Source organism: Podarcis raffonei, chromosome 8 (assembly GCF_027172205.1).
Source record: "Podarcis raffonei isolate rPodRaf1 chromosome 8, rPodRaf1.pri, whole genome shotgun sequence".
Classification (NCBI taxonomy): Eukaryota; Metazoa; Chordata; class Lepidosauria; order Squamata; family Lacertidae; genus Podarcis; species Podarcis raffonei.
Genome location: NC_070609.1, coordinates 43,403,570 through 43,426,260, shown reverse-complemented (window position 1 = coordinate 43,426,260; position 22,691 = coordinate 43,403,570). Strand labels below are relative to the sequence as shown.

Here is a 22,691-nt window from a genome sequence, read left to right as displayed (position 1 = left end):
AAGCAGGCAGATGCCAGGGCAGGGTGGCTGATGTCAGGTGGAGCAGTATCCTATTTGCTAATGTCTCCCTTGGTCGTTGCTGCTCAGAGTAGATGACACTGGGTTAGGTGGACAGTCTTATCAGGAATAAGGAAACTTCCCATGAGGCCTGCATGGAATAGACCACCATAGACAGGTGATGCCTAGTTCTGCAGGTCTTCCATATGTTTTTACCCATATTTTGCCAGCTACTCAGGCAGAATTGTCTTGTCAAACAATTCAACCATTCAGTTCTCACTGGCCTTTATGTATCAGCTCACAGAAAGGGGCAAAGCTTGGGAAATCTAGTCTGCTACACATTTACTTTAAACAGTGGGACAGTCTTTACCTTTCTTCTCAGGGGCAAGGCAGAAGTTAGTATTGCAGGCTCTTGACATTGCGGGCTTCTGTTGAGGCAGGCAGCCCACAGCTGGTTGACCCTGACGAAGGCACTGGACAGTCCGTGTCTGCACTCCTCCACCGCATGTCACCGTGCACTGTAAGTGACAGAAAGGATAAGAGATTTTACTTCCATTAGGGCCTCCAGAGCTCCAAGCATTGAATTCCTTTCCATTTACACTTCTTCCACATGAATCTTTCTATACAAAGCCATCAAAGGAGTATATGCATTTGACACTTGATCCCTGAAAGGCTGAGGGAAAAACCCAAAGGTGGTAGCAAGGAGTAGGGTCTTTTCAGTGTTACAACCTGCATTGTAGAACTTTCTCCCTGGATAGGTCTACACATTTGAGTCTGTATTTCTAGTCAGGCTGTGCACTGGACCCACCTAAATCCCAGATATCAAAATAAATCAGGCCAACTGGGGTTGACCAGGGATTTGACTGGGTTGGGCTGAGGCTGCTTCAGGTCATACTGGGTCAACCCCCCCCCCCGAGCAACCTAAGGCTGTCAAAGGCTGGCAGCGAGGAGAATGGGAGAAGAAGGATATATGTAGGCAGTCTGCAAGTTTCTCCTTCCCCAACTCCTGACTGCTTGTTTAATCAGGGTTTAAAACATTAATTAAATGCTGTGCAAGACCCCTTGCCACTTGGCTTTGAATAATCCTTCAGGATGGCTAAGAGGTATTAGGAATTTGCCTGCTATCCTTCTCAAGGGGGAGGGGACCCGGTGTGGTTGAAATACCCTGATTTTATTTTCAAGAAACCCCACTATACATGAAGATCATGTCCCCACGACACTTTCATCTGATTATGAAGCTTAAGGTTCAAAAGCTGCATGTATATGCTATCAAATAAATGCTTGTCTTAGGGATATGGGACTGACAAAGTAAGCAAGTTCCAAAATACAGAAGCTTGTTTGAGAGACTGTGGAAACAAACACAGACTGATCCAGTAATCAATCACACTATTTAAGGAATTCCAGACAATCTCTGTAGATCCCCAAGGACATTGTGCATAAAGATTTGTAATGGTTCAACCACAGTGCAGCCCTCTGAAGATTGGTATGGAAAAGACGGTGGAATGCAACATAGCTGCTGCAGCAGAAACATTGTTATATAAAGCACTTATCGGTTTCCAGACAAATGAATCATTTATACCAAAATGGTGCTGTTGATTCTCCTCTTCTTCCTTAAGTGATGTACAAATCACAGTGACGCTGTCAATGGACAGGAAAACAAAGAAGAACAGGGCTAGGGGCCAAATGCAGCCTCTAGACCAGGGGTCAGCAACCTTTTTCAGCTGTGGGCCGGTCTACTGTCCCTCAGACCATGTGGTAGGCCGGACTATTTTTTTTTTGGGGGGGGGAATGAACGAATTCCTATGCCCCACAAATAACCCAGAGATGCATTTTAAATAAAAGCACACATTCTGCTCATGTAAAAACACCCTGATTCCTGGACAGTTTGCGGGCCAGATTTAGAAGGCGATTGGGCCACATCTGGCCCCTGGGCCTTAGGCTGCCTACACCTGCTCTAGACCTTTATCTGTGGCCCTTGGGAGTCTTCTGAGGCACATTCCACACCAGCCCCACTTTGCTTGAGTGTTTTTGCCTGACAGGAATGTGCTCTTCTAGGCTGAGAATGCTTCCTTGCTTGCCTGGATGGAGGATAGAAAGAGATGTACAAGTCTGAAGAAACTAGTCTACTGTGCAAAGGCAAAATATGCATTTTTTTGTTTGCCTAATTTGCCTCTGCCACACCCACCATTGTCATTTGGCCCCCAGAAGGTTGCCCAGAGGGAGATGTGGCCCTCAGGCTTAGAAAGTTCCCTTTCCCTAAACTAGAGAAAGGGAAGCACTTGGTGATAACAAACATTATGAAACATGGTAGAAATGACTGATTTAGATCTCCATATGAAGCCTCTTCTCTCACCTGTTGCCAAGGTGAAGAATACCACCCTGGCACCCTGTGGTACAAATGGTGCAGAGAACATGCTCCTCTGTTGCAGCCTTCCTCCAGTTCGATGTTTGGCTTCATGAGGTTTCGGCAACGGCGCTGTGGGAAGGTGATCAGTTTGCCACTGATACTTTTCTCGCTGCACTGCATTTCTCGCCGCTTCACACCTGGGCCACAGGTGGCAGAGCACTATGGGCAGGAAAGGGAGAATATGTCACTTTCAGTTTCTCTCCTTTTCTCATTTTTCCAGACTAATTTTCTCCACATCAATTTGCATTTTAGAAAATAAAAACATCCTCATAAAACTCATCAGTGTTTGAGTATGAAATTCTTATATACTTTGCTGTATGCACTTTTGCCTAATATTTTGCAAGCAATTTCCCCTAATATAATGCATTTTATATGTAATATATGCATTTATAAGCAGACATTACACTAGTATATGCATTTTTATATACAGGCATGCCTCACTTTATTGCACTTTGCAGATAATTGCATTTTTTACAAATTGAAGGACTGGAGGAGCAACAGCTGCTGCTGCTGCTGGGTTGGTGGTGAGGCTGCAGGACCCTATTCCCCCACCTGCTCCTGCTGCTCCTTATGAGAATGTGGGTGCAGCAACAGGCAGCCCAACCATTTCCAGGGGAAGGAAGTTCCCCACCCTGCTTCCCCTCTTCTGGCCATCGCAGTGGAACTGGCTAGGACTAAAGCCCACCCACTTCTGTAGCCAGAGAGGCCTGGGGGAAGGCTAAGCGTGTTTTCTCAGGGTAGCCATCAAGCTACTTATTTTAAGAAACTGTCACAGCCACCCCAACCTTCAGCAACCACCACCCTGATCCATCAGCAGCCATCAACGCTGAGGCATGACCTTCTGTGGGCAAAAAGATTACATCTTGCTGAAGGCTCAGATGATGGTTAGGAATTTTTAGCCATAAAGTATGTGTTAATCAAGGTATGTACATTTTTTAAAACAACAACAACATAATGGTATTTCACACAGCATAATCTAAACATAATTTTAATACACACTGGGAAACAAACAATTTGTGTGTGTGTGTGTGTGTGACTCACTTTATTGCAGTACTAACTTTATTGTTGCGGTTGGAAACTGAACCTACAATATCTCTGAGGTAAGCATGTGCATTCCTTGGATGCATAAATGCACTGCAAAATGTGAAGAAGTGTGAATTTTGAAGGATGTCTTGTTTAGGTCTGCATGTTGTTTTGGAAAATGTGGACTTGGAAACTTTGCCTTTAAATACAAACTAAATCAAATGCCCCCCCACCACCACTATTCCTAACAGGGGACAACAAAGTACACACAGAAAATTTATTTAAAAGATACTGACTGGATAATGGAGTTTCATTTAGAGAGTTAAGCTCAAAATAGTGCCTATTGGCACAATGGCAACCTTCAGGTCTTCCTCTGATGCCCACAAAGCTACTAAGCCCACTATTCTCTTGGCCATGAGGTGGTGAGTGTGGCTAGCTTTTCCTCCCTTGAAATATACACAGAGAGCTGAAGGAAAACGTTGGAAGAGTGACTCTCTTTTCCACTTCCTCTTTCAGCATTTTGTGCATTTTGAAGGTCAGAAGGTGGTCCTTGGGCTGAAAAAAATAAATGGTTATACATCCCTGCCATAGGTCCACATGCCCCACAGTGGGTGGGCCTGCATCAACTGTCTCCCCTCACAGCTCCAAGGAAGGAGACAAACTTCTCTTCATAAAGTCCAGCGACAAAGGGGCATTATTAACTTTTGCATTATTAACAACAGATATTGCCTGACCAACGAAGCCTGACACTCCTTTGAATATAACATCATTTGATTTTCAAATATCACCCTCTGGCTATCTAAGTCCTGTAGAGCATGTTGGTTGTCGTACCTCACTCCAAGCAGAAATCACCCATTGTAGACGATCATTTTTGGGGCACCGTTCCAACACACACGTCTGCTGCATTTCGGGCTTTGTTTGACTGCTACACATGTTATCCGGCAGGATTTTCAGTGTGGAAGGCCCTACACTTTTGCAGACGACATCACGTTTTGCAAGTCCTCTTCCACAAGTTTTGGAACACTTTATGGGAATTTGAGAAAGTTGGATATTAAAGACTTTAAATAGACACTACTATGCCCCATGGGGTCACGAAGAGTCAGACACAACTAAATGACTAAACAACAAGAAATGCCAAAGTAGGACAACAAACAAAATGGTTCTCAACCCCATCCTGGAATTCACTGTGGAATTCAAGGCAGTATTCATGTGGTTCTAGGCTGGTGGTGGCCCATCCCACAGTATGTTGGCTCCATCAAGTACCTTTGGACAATGCTCAGGTAATTCATTTAATTGTCATCTTCCGGGGCATGTCAGCAACCAACATGTTTGGGTAATGGCTAGGGCCCCAGTGCCATGTGACATCACACCACTGACACCGGCCCTTGACTCTCTTCTTAAAACAAATAAAAACACCACCAAACTCTCTTGCCAGTCATGGTTTGGATTGGTTGTTACCTGCCCCCCCCCGAAATGTCTCAGAAGTTGGTCATTGTCTTCTGTTTGGGGAAAAAGTGGTTGCCATATAGAATCAGCAGCACCACTACGGCAAGCCCCCAAGGGGTCCTAACATACTCTTAGGAGACTCATATTTGGATGACACTGTGCCAAGGGTCACTGGGCTCACCCTTCAGGAACCTAAACCCAATCCAAAGTAGGAAAGGGAAGTAAAGGAAACTGCTGTTGCTAGCCATTTCTCAATGGGTGGAACTGTAACACACCATTCTAGATTGCTCTCTCTCTCTAATTAGGCAGGAGTAAAACTAATTAGTGTAAATTACAAAAATTTTGACTAAATGTTATGAGATAAACTAATGATGAAAGCTGTTTGGCTGTCCTTCACCGGAGATGTTTAAGCAAAGGTTGGGCAGCCGTGTGCCAGGGAAGAATGTAATTGAATCCTGCATTGAATAGGGTGGGGATACATTAGACGGCCTCCACAATCCTACTACTAGTAGTAGTATTACCACTACAACCCAGTACTACTATTATGTAGGCAACATGATCAGGAAAAAATAAATGCATCCATTTTCCATAATGTTTGTTGAACAAAGAAAAGTCTTTTTTCTCGTAATCTCACAGCTACAATGTAATCCTTAGATTAAAAGAAGAAGAGTTTGGATTTGATATCCTGCTTTATCACTACCCGAAGGAGTCTCAAAGGAGCTAACATTCTCCTTTCCCTTCCTCCCCCACAACAAACACTCTGTGAGGTGAGTGGGGCTGAGAGACTTCAGAGGAGTGTGACTAGCCCAAGGTCACCCAGCAGCTGCATGTGGAAGAGTGGAGACACGAACCTGGTTCCCCAGAATATAAATCTACCGCTCTTAACCGCTACACCACACTGGCTCTTAGAATGCTTTTGCACCAGCACATTCACTTAAATAAAAAATTGTGATATGTCTCCCTTGGCAACATTACAAGTATATGTGTTTCAGTTCAGAATAAAAGCTCTCAGACACCCCACATCTTTCTGAAGCAGGGGTGTGTGCATATATTGGAATTTGCCTGAGGCCCTAAGCTACCAACTCTACTTTTAAGTGCAGGGCTTTTTAAACAACAACAAAAAACTGTACCAGGATTTTCAGCTGCTTGGAATGATACCTTATCAAAAAGAAGAAGACATCAGTCATCCTGGATTTATCCATAATCATGTGACACTGGACGCCTGATTAGTGGGGGGTGGGGGGTTAATGTATGCAAATTGATGAGATAAGAAATATCTTTCCCTAAATGCCTCTTTGCTCTACTCCAGCTGAACATCTTAAGCCAGAGGTGGGCAACTTGAGGATCAGGAGCTGAATGCAACCCTCCATCCTTCTATCTAGACCTCAGTATTCTCACAAGACCACATGTCTCAATGGTCTTGCTTTGCACACTGAGTGTTGTTTTTCCACCTGGTTGGAATATGTCATTGAACTCTGACAATGCCTCCTGCTTGTCTGGATGGAGCATAGAGAGGCTGTGACAGAGTGTGTAGAAAGAAGCCTACAGTACAAAAGCATATTTGCACTTGTTGCTCCTCTCCCTTTTGCCTCTGGCCTCACCCACCACTGGCATGTGCACTGACCTCATCCACATCACCAGTGGCAGACTCTGAATGCTCACATTTCAGGGGTGCCCTGTGCGATGCTAAAATTCAGCGCCCTACCAGCTCTCGTGCTCTGTTCTACATAATTATTGTGGAGCCACTTGCGGAGCGGCACCCAGTGCAGCCAAACCAGCTGGGCTATCCTAAAACCACCTCTGACAACATGAAAGCGGGTCACATATGTAGGAGCACTTCTTCATAGCTTCTCTAGACATGCTTCCATGCTTGCTGGTCCAGGAATTAAGATCAATTTTCAGAGACCTTGCTTATGGTGCTGTCTTGGGAGATTTGATGAGAAAGCAAACAAGCCCACCAGAGGGTCAAAGAACAGAGCCCTTTTGCAAGCAGCACCCTGCTGTTCTTTGAAGATCCAGGTTTCGGATATTTAAAAAGCAAAAGGGATTTTGAACATCCCAGCACTGTCACAACAATCAGGATACTGAAATGCACAGACTTCACCCATCTGTCAAATTTGGCCTGGCAGGAGTCAAGAAATAAAGGTCTGGTCTCCAGCCATAAAAGGTTCCCCACTAACTAATGTTAGGTCTTCCCTTATGGCAAATTAATACCAATTACTATGGGACAGCAGTGGGGAGGGCTACTGCCTTCATTGCTCTTCTGGTGAGTTTCATGGAAGCATCTTCTTGGCCACTGTTAGAAACAGGATGCTAAAGAAGATGGAGATCCAGCAGGGCTCTTATTATGTTCTTACCTATAATAAATACAGTGCAAAATAATGCTAGCCTTTTCTTTTCATTACCTGAGACCACGGGCCAGGACTCCATTCCGGGGGACAGTCTTGATGGTTACATGCCTGGATTTGTGCTGGTGTGGTTACTGGGCAGAGAGCATGGGCCACAATGTCCTCCTTCTGAAAAGCCTTTTTCTGGACACACTGGATTGGACGACTTTGTTGCCCTCCACCACAAGACTGGCTGCAAACACTCCATTCACCTGCTGACCAACTTCAAGAAAGAATGCATGTGTTGACTAGATAGCCAAGAATCAGACAATGAGCGCAAAACAAAGGAGACATTTCTATATCAGCTATGATTATAGCTACTCGGGGGTTCACATGTTATATTCAATGAGTGTACAATCTGTCTACTTGTGTACACAAACAGTTGAGCTGGATACTCATACAATTATTCACCTGAAACGTTCAATGAATGTAAAATCTGCGCACCTGTGAACACAAGAATGGAGCTGTACTCAAGTACACTTGTACTCAAATCAACAAGTGTACAGTCTTCCACATAAACACTTGCACATGCATAGAGACAGATTGTACCTTTCTTCAGTGAACTACTAAACTGTTCCATCAAGGAACCAGAAAGCAGCAGCAATCCCCTATACATTCATTGTTTGGAGTACTTAAATGGAATGCTACAGCCTCAAAGGATGTTGATATACAACATTATGAGAAAAACTATAACGGCAGGAAAGATAGAAATACATATATTTACTCTGATCCTCAGTTGGAGTATTATAAGTAGTCATATTTCTCCCCAGTAGAAGGATTATCAAAAACATGTTGGGCAGTTAACATTTCTGATTAAACTTGAGGTAATTCCCATCAGATTGGGGTTGATCTCCCTCCCTCCCTCTCTCTCTCTCTCTCCATATATTACTGCTTTTCACACACCTTCTGCCACACACACTTTCTCCTCCTTCCTCTTTTGCTTTGAATTTTACCCCATTTGTATAATTCCTGATTCACAGGCTATATCTAATTTGAACAAATCTGAAAGTAACATTGGCCATTGTTCAGTCTTCTAGGAATGGCAGGTCCTCCCCAGACCAAACAGCAAAATCTTAAATTTGGTTCAGTAGCCAACTGGTAGCCATTGCAATTCATTTGGAAATGATATTATATGCTCATGGTAGGTGGCTGCACTTAGCAGCCTGACCACTACATCCTGCATTAGCTGCAGCTTTCGAACCACTCTTGAGTGGAGCACTTTGCATTAACTGAATCTTGAGGCTACCAATGCATGAGTCACTGTGGCTAGTCTATCGCTGACCTGTGTTTGAGTATCATCAAGTGAACATTAAAAACATGAGTCTCCCTTGGTCTAAATCCAGCATAACAGCCACTATACCACAAAGGCTCTCATCAATCTCAACTCATCTTTCAAATAAAGGAAGAAAGAAATATCTTGCTAAATTAAACCATCCTGTAATTAGAGTATGGAAGATTTAGAAGCTACCAACTAGCAGATGAATTTCCTCACAATGGGAGGAAAGCTCCCATTGGCAGCTGTGGGAGCTTTGTTTGCTTTGCGACTAGCAGGTACATGGTCTGAGACATTGAAACTGGTAGCGTGGAAGGCAGAGTGATCAAGAGTTGGTGGAGCCACAGCTAAAGGCAAACTCAACATTTAGGATCCACACACCCATCTTCAAAGTGCACACAGAGTTTCCCGTCAGAGTCGAGGCATGCAATGATGATAGCTACTTGTGTGGCTTTTTCTGGCGATTAAAATAAATGCTACGTTTTAGAAGTTGCCAGCCACAATTAAAAGGCAAATACAAACAAACCGGAGAAAGCTGAAGGAAACTTAATGGAAGACTTTTCTGTCTGCAAGAAGTAGAGCCCATGGGTACAGAAATAACACTTGGCAGAAGATTAGTCACATGCAAAACAGATTGTTTGGTGTGGGGAGGTTACTTCAAATTAGTTTTCAGACAATGTTGGGGCTCAAGGCTAGGCAATGAAATTGCAGAAGCTGTCACACGATATGTTACTCCAATTAAACTTTATCTCTGCCTTCTTGTGGTTCTGCTATAATTTCCTTTCCAATCTTATGCAGTATATTTGTGTGGTGATATATCATCATCATCATCAGGGAGGGAAACACCCACACACTTCTGCATAAGATTCTACTCCGTGGGTGAAAAATTATGGTTTATGTAAAACTTATTAAATTGTGCACTGGACAAATTGAATTGCACAGCAAATAGGTGCATATTTGCATACGCTGATGCAGCACCCCTGCCCCGGGGGCCAGGCCTTCATAAAAGGAAAAGACACGATAACGTCAACTTTATTGAATTCAGGTGTCGGTAAACCTTGGCATAGGCATTGGGTGTGTATTCCTCTCAGCTCCCAGCTGGGGGTCTGAGACATGTCAGGGTCAGTTAGGGGAAGGTGGAACCAACAGAAAACACTTGTTTATGCAGCTGGTCCCACCCCAAATTGCTGAGGGGAGCTGTATGGCACTTCTGTCATGTGCTTTGGACAGAGACTCCCCTCATGACCCCTCTAATGGGTTACCCTGTTATCACTGCCTCAGGAAGCGAGTGAGTCATCACTTCACCTCAACTTCAGATGTCAGACTAAAGGATTCCACCCAAGGCCTAAACCGCCAAAGTTGTGACAATTGCTATGGGAAAAGCAAAACATGCAGAGCAGGGAAAATTCCTTCCCAGCTCTGAAGACACAACCATCATACAACCATAGCAATGCCCACATTTCTAATAGCACAGAAGAGCCTAGAAACCAATGAGTTTTTATTGACATTTTAATAATGTTTTAATGGATGCTGTTATGGATACCAATGCAGTATATATTCATTTGCTCCTCTGAATTGGACAGATTTGGTTAACAGATGAGCTTCCCCATCTGTGGTTCCCTTTCTTTCTTATATCCCTTTCACTACGAAGGTAAGTCTATAAATGGCTTAAATATTGGGAAGATATAATCTTTACTAACAGAAGCAGTATCTCTCTAAATACCAGATGCTGAGCAAAAATAAAGAAAGAAGATGCTTATCACATTCATGCACAAATATGAGCTACCACAGGCATCTGGCTGGCTGCTGTTGGAAACAGGATGAAGAATTGGTAGAACTTTTTTTTCATTAAAACAATTTTTATGTGATTCACATTTGAAAACAGACAGCATACCTGTCTTTCATCTTCTTTGTTCTTTAACCTTGGGTCCCCAGAGGTTATTGGACTACAACTCCCATCATCCATCTACGTTGGCTAAGCTGGCTAGGGATAATGGGAGTTGTAGTCCAACAACACCTGGAGATCCAAGGCTAAAGAGCACTGCTCTAGGCTAAACACCCTTACTTTCATTCACATTGCCTTTTTGCTCCATTATTCTGGCTGTTCTTCCCTACTTATTGTCCCACAATTGTAGTTGTTCCCCCAGCAACTCTTAGAGTATCCTATACTCAATCCCATACTCATACTCAAACCATACTCATCTCCAAGGCACTGGGATGTTCATAGCAGTGTTCACATGCTACTTTCAGTGAGTACGTACAGTCTACATACCTGTGTGCACAAATAATTGAGATGTACACTCACACAGTTATTTACATGTAACAGTCACCAAGTGCATAGTATGTGTACCAATTAACAAACACAAACACTTCCACACAAACACTTGTACATGTGTAGAGACACCTTGTATCTGTGTTCAGTGTAACATGTGAACAAGCCTATTGTCTCCTGCTATTTGCACTCATAGGCTTTGTCCAGGTTGGGGGGTGGAAGCAGAATTGAGCTGGAATGGGCCTACTTTGATCCTGTTGCACTAATTTGAGGAAGGGTCCAAATAATTGCCCCATCCCTAGTCCCATACAAATCAAACTCTTCCAACTTTATAGAGGAGGGTTTGGAATCATCTGTCTAGGAAGCAAAATAGGTTTATTCCACAGATTTGTGAATTGAGACTCGAACACAAAGACCCATAAAAGAAATAGGAAGGGATGATAAATTCAGAATACATACTAGGCTGGGCAAGGATTTGCATTGCATATCTTTGTCTCCGTCAAGGGCTTTGTGCTTGGGCCACAGAAAGAGGCATTGACACGGACACGATGATCTTGTAAACATACAGCTTTCGCTATCAAGTGCCCTATGGAGAAAACCAAGAGAAATAAAAAAGATGTAGGAGAGAGAGAAGTTATTGTAGAAATGAAAAAGTAACTGAACATAGCACTGTAGTTCATCAGGCAATTTGCCTCTCAACCTTTCCCCGCCCCCATCACTGGCATGTGGGCCCCAGAAGGTTCTCTATGAGGGAATGTGACCTCAGATGAAAATGCCACCACCTTGAGCTCTAATAAATAAATTGGCATGACTACCTTAGGTCTTAATTTCAAAAGATCTACTCTGAGTAGTACTAATGTTGGATGCAAGCCTTAGTGTTATTAATGTTACAAAGCATTCTTACTGGTTTTAAAACATGAGTCAGAGGAATTCTCACAACGTGTGTTAATATTTTTCAGTATAATTTTAAATGTTGCATAGTTACAATTAATTTGAAGGTTTTGAAGGAATTGAACCATTGAATAAGGTTTTTGAGGTTTTGTTAAAAAAGAAGGGGAGCCTGTATTGGATTATTTAATGCATGGGAGGGGGGAAATGACTAAACAATAATGTACTGTAGCTTTCTTGAAGATGGCAGGAAAAAGAAGGGGAATAGGGTCACAGGGAGGAGACACTATCTCAAGCAAGTTTATCTTTGGAAACAATTAAGGCATGAATTCAGATCTTTTTGAAGAAAAGATATGATCAGAAATGTAAGAAGATGGATAAGAAACGTGAGATGGCAAGAAAGAGAAGGAAAAAGGAGACAAAAGGAAAGAATGGGGTTTAAAAATCTAGATAGCACAAGGCCTGAAATAATGGAGAATATAAAAGGAAAATATTGGGAAAATTGATTCATGAAATGGCAGACAAAATATGAAAAAGTCATGAAAAACAAAGACAATGAAGAAAATTAGGGGGAGATAATAGAGAATAAGTAAAAGAAACCTTTGTGATAGTGCTTAGAGCAGTGCTGTATTAACAATGGCTATCCTATACCATTCCCTTTATGTGCCAGGCAAAAATGTTTGTTTTTAACTATTTATGGTCTTTTTGCATGGTTGGGATGTTTTAATGTAGTTTTTTGTGTGTTAGTTTGTTGAGTTGGTATGACAAAAATGGGGCTGATAAATGAAAGAATAAGAAGTTAAGAATTGATGAAATGTGACCTAATAATACAGTGGAAATGCACTAATATAAACTTATCTCTCCTCTGTCCAGGGTTTTTTTCTCACCCTCAGAGCTGATGGGGGTCATGGGGGCACAGATATGGGGGAGAGGAGGAGGAAAGCCCCACTGAGCTAGAAGGATTTGTTATGCTGACACTTGCAAGCACAATTATTTAATTGAATCCAGCCCCTTATGCTCTCTTTATTTTAAATTGCAAGATATTTTGTGTTTAGTAGGTATGGAAAGTCTAATATATATGTAAATATAAATAAAAGCAACAAATTAATAACACAAAGACCTATAAACAACAACAGACTAAAGAAAGGGAAATCAGAAGCAATAATGTATTGTGCACATTCAATCAACTGAAATTCAGTTTATCAACCAGGATTCCTGAAATCAGAAGCCCCTTGTTATGTACTGAGTTGAATAGGATCCAAACTGCAGCAGTCTGATTGGTCCTAGAACAATAGGACCCAAAAGGCAGCAGTCTGATTGGTCCTAGAACAATCGGATTCAGAATGCAGCAGTCTGATTGGTCCTAGAACAATGCAGCAATATGATTGGTTGGCAGGAACCACCCAATCATGCTCCAGATAGAAGTGAATCCACAACCTGATTGGCTTACAGTAGAATTCCGGAATTAGCCAATCATGTGCAGCCCATTGTGTAAATAATGTATATAAAGCAGATACTTTGAGGGGACTTTCATTCATTCCTCCTCACCACTATGAGCTGAATAAAGAGCATGAAATCACTTTGCGACTCTGAGTATATTTCACCCCTACTCAAATGTATTATTCAATATTAAAAAAATAATAATGCTGGAAGCTATATTTCATGACTTTTTGACATATTCATTGAATTCAGACTTTTGTAGTAAGTTACTCACCCCCGCCACACGTAGCTGAGCAGTCTGACTGCACTGTTACCCATGAGTAGCTGTGTCTCTTTGTGAATATCTTGTTCTCATTTATAATCTTAGAGAAGGTATATTGCCAAGCAATGCCAGGATTGTTGCCTTGTAAAAGGATCTAGACAGCATGGAGAGAGAAATACATTATTAAGAATGAAGGGAAAAGAAAGGTTAAGGCTGCAGTCTCAGGCAAGCTTATCTGGGTGAAAGCCCAGCTGAATACCACAAGATTTACCAGGAAGCAGATGCCTTTAAGACTGTGCCTAAAATATACAGTTAAAGATATAATAGAATCACCTTTATCTGCTGTGGTTCTGGACACTGATGTGTATCTGAAGATCCTTACCTGCAAAGGGTACCCAGGTAAGTCCCATATATTAATCATTTTCATAGGAGATTCCTTTCACACTAAAGAGAAAAGTACACACACACACACCAGGACTTCTTCCATTTGCTAGAGTGGGAATGAGCACCAACTTTCAGTTGAAGAAGGAACAGTCCAGTTTACCACCACAGTGACAACTCGACCTTTATGTAACCCTCATCATGAGGATTTAGCATGAATAAAAGGAGATAATGCAATGTATTGCTCTGGACTCCTGGGAGGAAGGGTGGAATACATGCATAAGAAAGAAAGAAACTCAGGTCCCCTAGCTCATAAGTCCTCAATACTGTACAGTCAAAATGAGTGTGTGTGTGTGTGTGTGTGTGTGTGTGTGTAGAAAAGTCTGTCTTTTCCATCATAGGCCATTTAATTTTACACTGTTGCTGATTCTGAACAGGCCAATAGCCAATTACTAAAAACCATCTGCTTCAGTTCAGATAACTACTAACTCAAGGAAGGCTTGCTGTTGGAGGTAAATTCTATTGTACCCTGCAGAAGCAGTTTCTGAGACTTTGGCTTCATTAATTCAAAAGATGGAATAAATAAAACAAGGTTCATAAAGGCTTACAAGGAATTCTATTTTTCATTTGAACTAGGAATGTGCAGATCCCTATGTCAGCATGCATAATGGTTAGAGTGTTTGACTAGGACCTGGGAGAGCAGGGTTCAAATCCCCACTTGGCCATGAAGCTCACTGGGTGACCTTGGGCCAGTCACCATCTCGTAGACTAACCTACCTCACTTACCCAGGAGTAAATCCCATTGAACTCAATAGGGGCTTACTTCTGAGTAGTTTAGGACTGCAACGTCTCTACAAGTATGCAGGGTGGCCCAGATTCAATCTCCAGCATCTTCAGGTAAGGAAGGATTCCTGTCTGAAACCCTGGTGAGCTAATGTGGTGTCCTCCATACACTGAACTCCCAATTCTCATCAGCCCCAGCTGAAATTCCCAATGGAGAGAGACAGTGGCAGTTTAGTAGACAATACTGAGCTATGTAAACCAATAGTCTGATTCAGTATAAGTCAGTGCCCTATGTTAGGAACATAGAAAGATGCATTATATGCCAAGTTAGACCATTGGTCCATCTACAGTGTCCATCTATTGTCCACATTGACTGACATTGGCTCTCCAGTATTTCAGGCAAGGTTCTCAACCATCCCTACCTGGAGATGCTGGGGATTGAACCTGAGGCCTTCTGCATGCAAAACACATGCTCCACCACTGAGCTACAGCCCTTCCCTGTGTATTCCCTATGTGTTATTATATATCTGTGGAGGCTCCACATGCATTTTGGAATCATGGGTAACTTCTCCATTTTAACAAAGCCTGAAGGGTATTGTGGTGACTTGCCAATATCAAACCAGTCCTGCTTGGATTAAATCTATGAATGGATATGGAATCTAAATTGGAGCAGGTGTGGAGAAAGGCTTATGAAAAATCAGCAGTAAAGGTTACATAAAAATAAATCCCAAGAACATACAATTAACGTTTTTCAAGGCAGAGAAGTGGATATTAGCTCTTCAGAAAATGTACACCTTAAAGAATAGGTAAAGGAGAGAAGCAATGAGCTATGATAGTGAAAAACAGTAAAATAAATTTGCATATTCAGTCCATTAACACCGAACATCTGAAAGATCTGGGTAGCTCACTATTATTTACTGTTGTTATAGAAAAGTGTGCCTGTTGTGAGGAGGGAGAGGAGACAGAGAAAAGGATGATATATTTTCCAGTCCCATTAGCCAGATTCTATTTCAGTCCACAAATTCTGGTAGAGATCCAAACCGGAAATATATGGCTTAGTCCAGATATATATATATCCAGCAAAACTAATAGCTTGGCTCTCTGCTTTATTGCAAGACCCAGGGTTGAGGAAACACCTAATATCAGGCAAATGTAAAATAATGTATGAGATTTTATGGAGACCAGGGGTATAATCAGCCTCCCTTTTGCACCACCCAGACAGACAGCAAGCACATGCGCATTGTGCACATGTGCAAGAGAGAGAGAGAAAGAGAAGAAATTGTAAGAAGTTGCAATGATACACAGATACTACCATCACGGAATTGGACCTTAGACCTGATCTGCAATGCAGGATGCAATTACAGCATCCCTGACAGATGGCTGTCCAGATTCTGCTTAAATATCTCCAGTAAAGGAGAGCTCACCACCTCCTGAGGCAGACAGTTGTTCAACAGTTCTTATTATTAGAAAGTTTCTCCTAATGTTTAGCTGAGATATGCTACTGGTTCTAGTCCTGCTCTTTAAAACAAGAGAACATGCCTACTCCATTATCTGTGTGAGAGTCCTTCTGATATTTGAATATCATTATCACACCCCTCCTTATTATTCTCTTCTCCAGGCTAAATGTACCCAATTCTTTCAACCATTTCTCAATGGACTTAGTTTACCGACCACTGACCATCCCAGTCACCCTCTTCTGGACACCACTCCATTTTGTCAATGTCTTCCTGAGTCCATTACCAACTGTGCATCCTTCCTTCATCCTCTTACCTTTGGATCATCTTTCCTTAGCTTTCCTACCCATCCACTATCTCTTCCCAGTCCTCAGCCATCCCATCCAAGCTGACAACTTTCATTTCCCTCACAGAACTAGATAGCAAACTGTTTGCTCCTCTGAGTAACTGAACATTTCCTGCCACCAAACTACCTCAGCTAATCAGCAAGAAAGAATTCGCTGCCACTAGTGGAATACAATTACACTCCTCTTAAAAGTAAGGCATATATCTAGTGTGAATGTGCTATGAACCAAATAGCAAATCCTGCATAAACTTAAACTGAATGTGGGAACCTTGAGGTATGCAAGAAAAGTGTACATTTTGGAGAGAAGCCCCACCTACACACACAGCACACAAGTACATGACCATAACAATGGCTACAGAAATAGGCTGCATATGTCCCTTACATACCAAATTAAAGTATATTACATGTCCCCTACTGCTTACTGCAATATCTCTGGTAATGTGCAAGTGCTACACTTGATCAGGACTGACTTCAACTTATGGCATGCTCTTACGCCACAATCTTACAGCCATGATTGTTGGGGCTGTTGGGTGTGAGATCCTGACAACATCCGGAGGGCCACAGGATCCCCATTTCTTATATAGACAGTGAATCAAGCACTGCATAGCTGCAGAGTAAATAGTCTAATCTTACAATACCATATAATATTTATTTAAGGATACTATTTATTTTCCATTATCAAGGCAGAGCTATTCTCAGCTTGTCATTTTTCAAAGTGACAAGAACTTGCAGAATATAAAACATTATCTCTTCCTAGAATAGTGTCAAGCATTCACTTAGAAAGCTTTTCCATGGGAATCCAATATCTGAAGTCAGTGAGCAGCAGCATATTATTAAAACTACAAATTTGGAAAGACCTCCAGTGCTTCAGTCTACTTAACTGGACACATTCCAGAGACTTCCCTGCCAATTGGCGTTTGCTCCCAAATTTACAGCTGGCAAACAACCTCCTTAAACATTTCCAGGTCTTCCACAGAACTGTTTAATGTCTACCTTTAACACACCAACCACCTGACTTCAGACACAACACTCAGCAGCTTTGACCGCAGGGCGCAGAGTTATAAAATTTACAACTTTGTACATTGAAAAAAACACAAGCTCAATGGCTAATATCTGCCAGAACTATTCGGAAGAGCAAAACTTTTGCTTAGGGCATAAAAAATTGAAACAATGGACAAATTGAACTCTCTTGCACAAACAGCCCTTTTCTTTTCCTGTTAATTTTTATTTCAAAGTAAAAACAATAAATATTCTTAACCAGCTGTGCATCTATTTCTCTGTTTGGTTCTCCTTCCTTCCCTTGGCTATTACTGATGTGTAAATGACTATCTACATTTGTGGATCATTGAAGCAATTCCTTGTAAATGTACATCAACACTTCCTTTAGGTCATCAAACTTCCTAGGGTGATTTTAGGCTGTAAACATGCATCTGGCAATTAGTACTAACTTGCAATTAATTACCTTGAATTACATTCAATGGATGTTTTAAAGATTTGCTCAGCCAGCAAATATGGAATGGCACGTAAAAGGTAAAGGTAAAGGACCCCTGGATGGTTAAGTCTAGTCAAAGGCGACTATGGGGTTGTGGCACTCATCTCACTTTCAGGCCGAGGGAACTGGTGTTTGTCCACAGACAGCTTTCTGGGTCATGTGGTCAGCATAACCAAACCGCTTCTGGTGCAACAAACACTGTGACGGAAAGCGGAGCGCATGGAAATGCCATTTACCTTCCCGCCACAGCGGTACCTATTTATCTACTAGCACTGGTGTGCTTTTGAACTGCTAGGTTGGCAGGAGCTGGGACAGAGAAATGGGAGCTCACCCCATTGCAGGGATTCAAACTTCCAACCTTTCGATTGGGAAGCCCAAGAGGCTCAGTGGTTTAGACCACAGCACCACCCACATCATGTACCAACTGTTTGGGTCTGCATAAAGTAACACTGTGGTTATAGATTCATAAAGCAGAATCATAAAGTTGGGAGGGATCTCAAAAGTCATGGAAGTGGCTGGGAACAAAACTAGAATTAGTTGCTTCTGCCTATCATTGACTCTGGCTCCATCTACTGCTGGCCATCTTGCCTTTTGCTTTAACCACTACAAGTGAGCACCAGCCACTAATATTTAATACAGGAAGTCTAATGCTACAGTATCCTGATAGGTGGCTATTCAGCCTCTACTTAACATCCTCTAATGAAGTAGAGTAAATTACCTCCTGAGTTAATCTGCTCCACTGTCAAACAGTTCATACAAGCAGGATGTTCATCAATTTGTTTAACCTCTTCTCCAGTTTAAACATACCCAACTCTTTCAACCATTTCTCATAGGATTTTGTTTCTAGAGAACTCACTATCTTGGTCACCCTCTTCTGGACACTGATCCAGAAGCTATACTCTGGAGCAACAGAAAGTGTGTGTGTGTGTGTGTGTGTGTGTGTGTGTGTGTGTCAGCTCCTTCCTAGAACAAACTCCAGAAGGAGGATAAGGCTGTCAATGGCTACTAGCCCTGATGGGCTGCACTAGTGGAAGTCCATTATGCAACCAGAGTGCCACAAATGGATCTTGTCCACAGGAGAAAATGCAGACTTCTTGCAGAGAGGGACTTTTCAGAATGACTGTGGAACACACTCAAAGAAACTTTAGGGTGGGCAACTCTGACTTGCGTGTACTGAGAAAAATCTTGAAATCGAAGACAGGGAGGTTTTATGTGCCTTGCTATTTCTAGAGGGCATTTAGAAAGCAAATCTTAAAAGTGACATGAAAAATGGAGAGTTCACACAAGCCCACCGAGGGCATTGACAGGAAAAGGTAGCCTTTGAAAGGTCCTCCTATGATCTCATTTCTTCTTCAGCTGGCTTATATTTGTCATGGTATATATTTCTCGCTCCCTCTTCTTTTGTAAACATCATGTGCAAAAGGCACCCATTTAAAGGATAGAGCCCATCTAATCTTTTTCACTTAAGCAGAACCCTTTTATCCCTTACATTGAATTTACATCTGTATCTCATAAGCCAGGCTTTGCTTTGTCCAACACACACTCTCTTTAGGGGAAATCAGAGCTAAATTATCATCTAGTAGCTAATAATAAAAGCAAGGCTTTCAAACTCCAAGCTGGCTTTCACCCAGTGACTGCTAGCCTAAATTATCAGCAAAGTCCTTCCACCTGGCTTCCTTTTTTCATTTTCCCATCACCAAAGAGGGGAAGAAATGATTTATCAATTTTAATTAGACATCTTTTCCTGCATTGATAATAGGTTCCCTTTTGCCTTGTCTCTTTTCTCTCTCCACCCTGAGTGAATGATTGCCACTTTGTTTAATGTCCCATCCCTCTCTTACATGTTGCAGTGGAGATAAACTTATCCAGTTCTATGACAGTTTGGTAATTCATTCAGTATGAGACAGTTTTGTTGAAGGTTGCCATATTCCCATTTATATTGTGACAGGTCATAATCTTCTTCTTTTTTAATCGAAACCTTCTTAAAGTTTTCACACATGGCAAACCATTTCAAAAGATGGAAGCAGGTGGTTTTGTTATCAGATTAATGTTATTACTGATTGTTGCTCAAGTGCCTGGAGTAACTGATATAGGTCAAGCTATCGGACTTGAAATCTGAGGTTGAAACTATGCATTAAGCTCGGGACTCTTTGCTCAGAATTTGATTTTATTTATAATCCAAATCAGCCTGGAGCAAGCTTCCTCTGAGTGGAAGCAAAGCAAATTGGGAGAGGCTGCTTAACTCTTTCCCCTCCTGGTATTGTTTAGCTCAAAAATAGGGATGCGCCTATCAGTCTATTTCTGTTCCATATCAACTTTACAAATGTTCAGTCCCAAGTCTGTTCCATCCCATTTTCTGGAGACTTTTTAAAAATAAACACACACACACATTTAAATTACACATATTTTTATACAAACTATTCTCTACAATAGGCACTTTGTACACTTTTTTAATGAATTTCACCCTTAAAATACGTAACTTTGTATGCTTTCCTATGCATTCTGCCTAAAATATCCATTTGAGTACACATTTCATCCATAAAATATACATTTTCATATTCATTTTCAAACAAAATTGGTATCACAAAGGTTGGAGATGTCTGCAATCCAATTTTTAACTGCATTCTAAGCATTCTAATCTGCATATAAATCCAGAAACTGTAAATTAGGTTAGTTCACTTTAATGCGAACTGAAGAAAATTCTCCAACTCAAAATTACCCGCCCCAAACTGCTTTTTGCTCCCATAAGGGGAAAGATACTTGGTCTTTACAACTTTACTTAATCACTCTCAGTCTGCCTTTCTCCTACTTCAGAGCAATCTTCCCCCTGTTCCTTTGGGTTTACAAAAAAAAAAACCACTTGGATTGAAGATTCACAGAATGCTGCTGGGCAAGTAGTTTCGGCCTAAGGTGGGATGGGGAAGAATTTGATTCAGCTCACATTTAAAGGTGAACCAACTTAATTTGCACTTTCTGAAACAATATGTGAAACAAAACACAGCAATCTTTTAAAATTTGTAATTTTCAGAATTTTGCAATACAGCTCTCTAGCCAAGTAAAACGTACAAAAATGCATTTAGTTAAGTAAAGTGTGCATACAAATGCACACACCTTTAAAGGAGAGCATGCACAAATACAGTATATTAGGCAAAATTGCATAATAAATTATATACTAAGAGAAAATCACACTAAAATGCTGATGAATTTCATAAGGCCAATGTCCCCACCCCCACCCCTGGCACACTGACAGATAAATGTGGGGAACTGAATATAAGACTGGAGAAAATGAGAAGCAGAGAAACTGAAAGTGACAGATTTGCTCATCTCTAGATACATAATTCACACACATAGAATTAGAAAATTGGAAAACAGAAATTGAACCCAAAAATGAATCCATGCTCAGACCTAAGATTGATCATGGCTTCATTGTCTTTTTCTAAAGTCTTGAGTTTTAAGGCTAAGCTACAGTGCAAGCAATGATGAACCAGGAATGGGGTCTTCTTTGCCCAAAGCCAATCCACCTCCCATCTAAGTCTTTAAACAAGTTTTATAAATTGAAACCAGATGATCTTAAATTACCTATGCTGGAATTTTAACAAAACGTTTTAGTGTTAAACGTTTAACTGGATTACACTTTTTTTAAAAAAAAAATGCATGTCTCCACTTAAGGCAACTCATCTACATTACCAAAACCATGTGCTAAAAGCTGGCATTGATTTACAATACCAGGTGATCATTGTCCTATCATACGTCTACCATTTTGGTCTAGTTTCCACCCTCCAGTCAGAATCTTCCTATTTTTGCAGGATTAAGTTTGGAATCCACTAGAGAGATGCTGTGTTTTAGTTGTATCTGTTTTTATAGGCTTCTGTAAATTCACAATCAGCAAGCTATACATAATGCATTCTTCTGACATCAAGAAGCATTGCAAAATGACTCCCCATGTTCTGCCTACTTTAAACATCCACATACTTATTTTGCTAGTAGTAGCAAGAGGAGGAAGAGGAGGAGGAGGAGGAAGAAGAAGAAGCTGTAGTAGTAGCTGTAATCGCCATCACCACTGAATACAGTTGACCTTACTTCCAAGTTAAAATGCACAGGGTTGTGCCTTTAACACTGAAAGTATTTCATGTCAATTATAGTTCAGTAATCTTTCAAACAGCTATCAGAACATCTTCAACATCAATATGAACTGCAGAAGTAAATGGTGGCCTTCAGGCTGTAACATGATCTCCCCCCCGCCACCAGAGCATCTGAAGTTACCCAAGTCTTTAGGCAATGGAGGAATGAGGGCAAACAACCTCACCCCTCACCCTGACCGGGAGGAACAATATTCTCTAGAACACCCAAGACTATTGTCTTATACCTCTGTTAACCATGCTTTTAAACCTTTCAGCATGACTATGCTAACAATCCTAAACAGGAACATGGCTTCCTGTTCTTTTGTGTTATTTAACCTGTTGAACAGATGCTGCACCAAGCTCAGTTTGTCTGCATCAAGAAAAGAATGAGGAGAAGAAAGCTTACCTCAAATATGAGTGTCTCATTAGTTGGCCCAGTTGCAGAAAGCCTCTCTGGATGGCTAAACGAGCGCTGATACTCAAACATGGTCCCAGCAAAATAGAATTTCCCAGGCCAATCAATTGTCCAGTCTTTCGTTAGGTAATATTTTTTGTTCAAGTTGCGCACTGCAAGGTAGCTGCTAGACATCTGCACTTCCTGGATTTCAATGCTGCGGGCTCCTGCTGGAATCGTAACAATGGGGTAATAATCTAAAAGTTGGAGAAAATGTAGGATTTCATTCCAGTTGTAATATAGGATTTCATCCCAGTTGTAAAAG

General features: G+C 41.5%; 1 protein-coding gene across 3 annotated transcripts in view; it reads right to left on the bottom strand.

The window, feature by feature from the left end:
• ADAMTS18 (ADAM metallopeptidase with thrombospondin type 1 motif 18) overlaps positions 1-22,691 on the bottom strand; it is a 101,325-nt gene that overhangs the window by 6,048 nt on the left and 72,586 nt on the right. For 2 of the 3 annotated variants that reach the window (XM_053399600.1, XM_053399602.1), the window contains 7 exons: positions 22,379-22,623; positions 13,408-13,549; positions 11,265-11,391; positions 7,279-7,483; positions 4,259-4,450; positions 2,351-2,563; positions 368-515 (listed from right to left, as the gene is read on the bottom strand). In XM_053399600.1, the coding sequence (XP_053255575.1) occupies positions 368-515; positions 2,351-2,563; positions 4,259-4,450; positions 7,279-7,483; positions 11,265-11,391; positions 13,408-13,549; positions 22,379-22,623 (1,272 nt within the window). The remainder of the gene's footprint in view (positions 1-367; positions 516-2,350; positions 2,564-4,258; positions 4,451-7,278; positions 7,484-11,264; positions 11,392-13,407; positions 13,550-22,378; positions 22,624-22,691) is intronic. The other variant, XM_053399601.1, reaches the window with a different exon arrangement.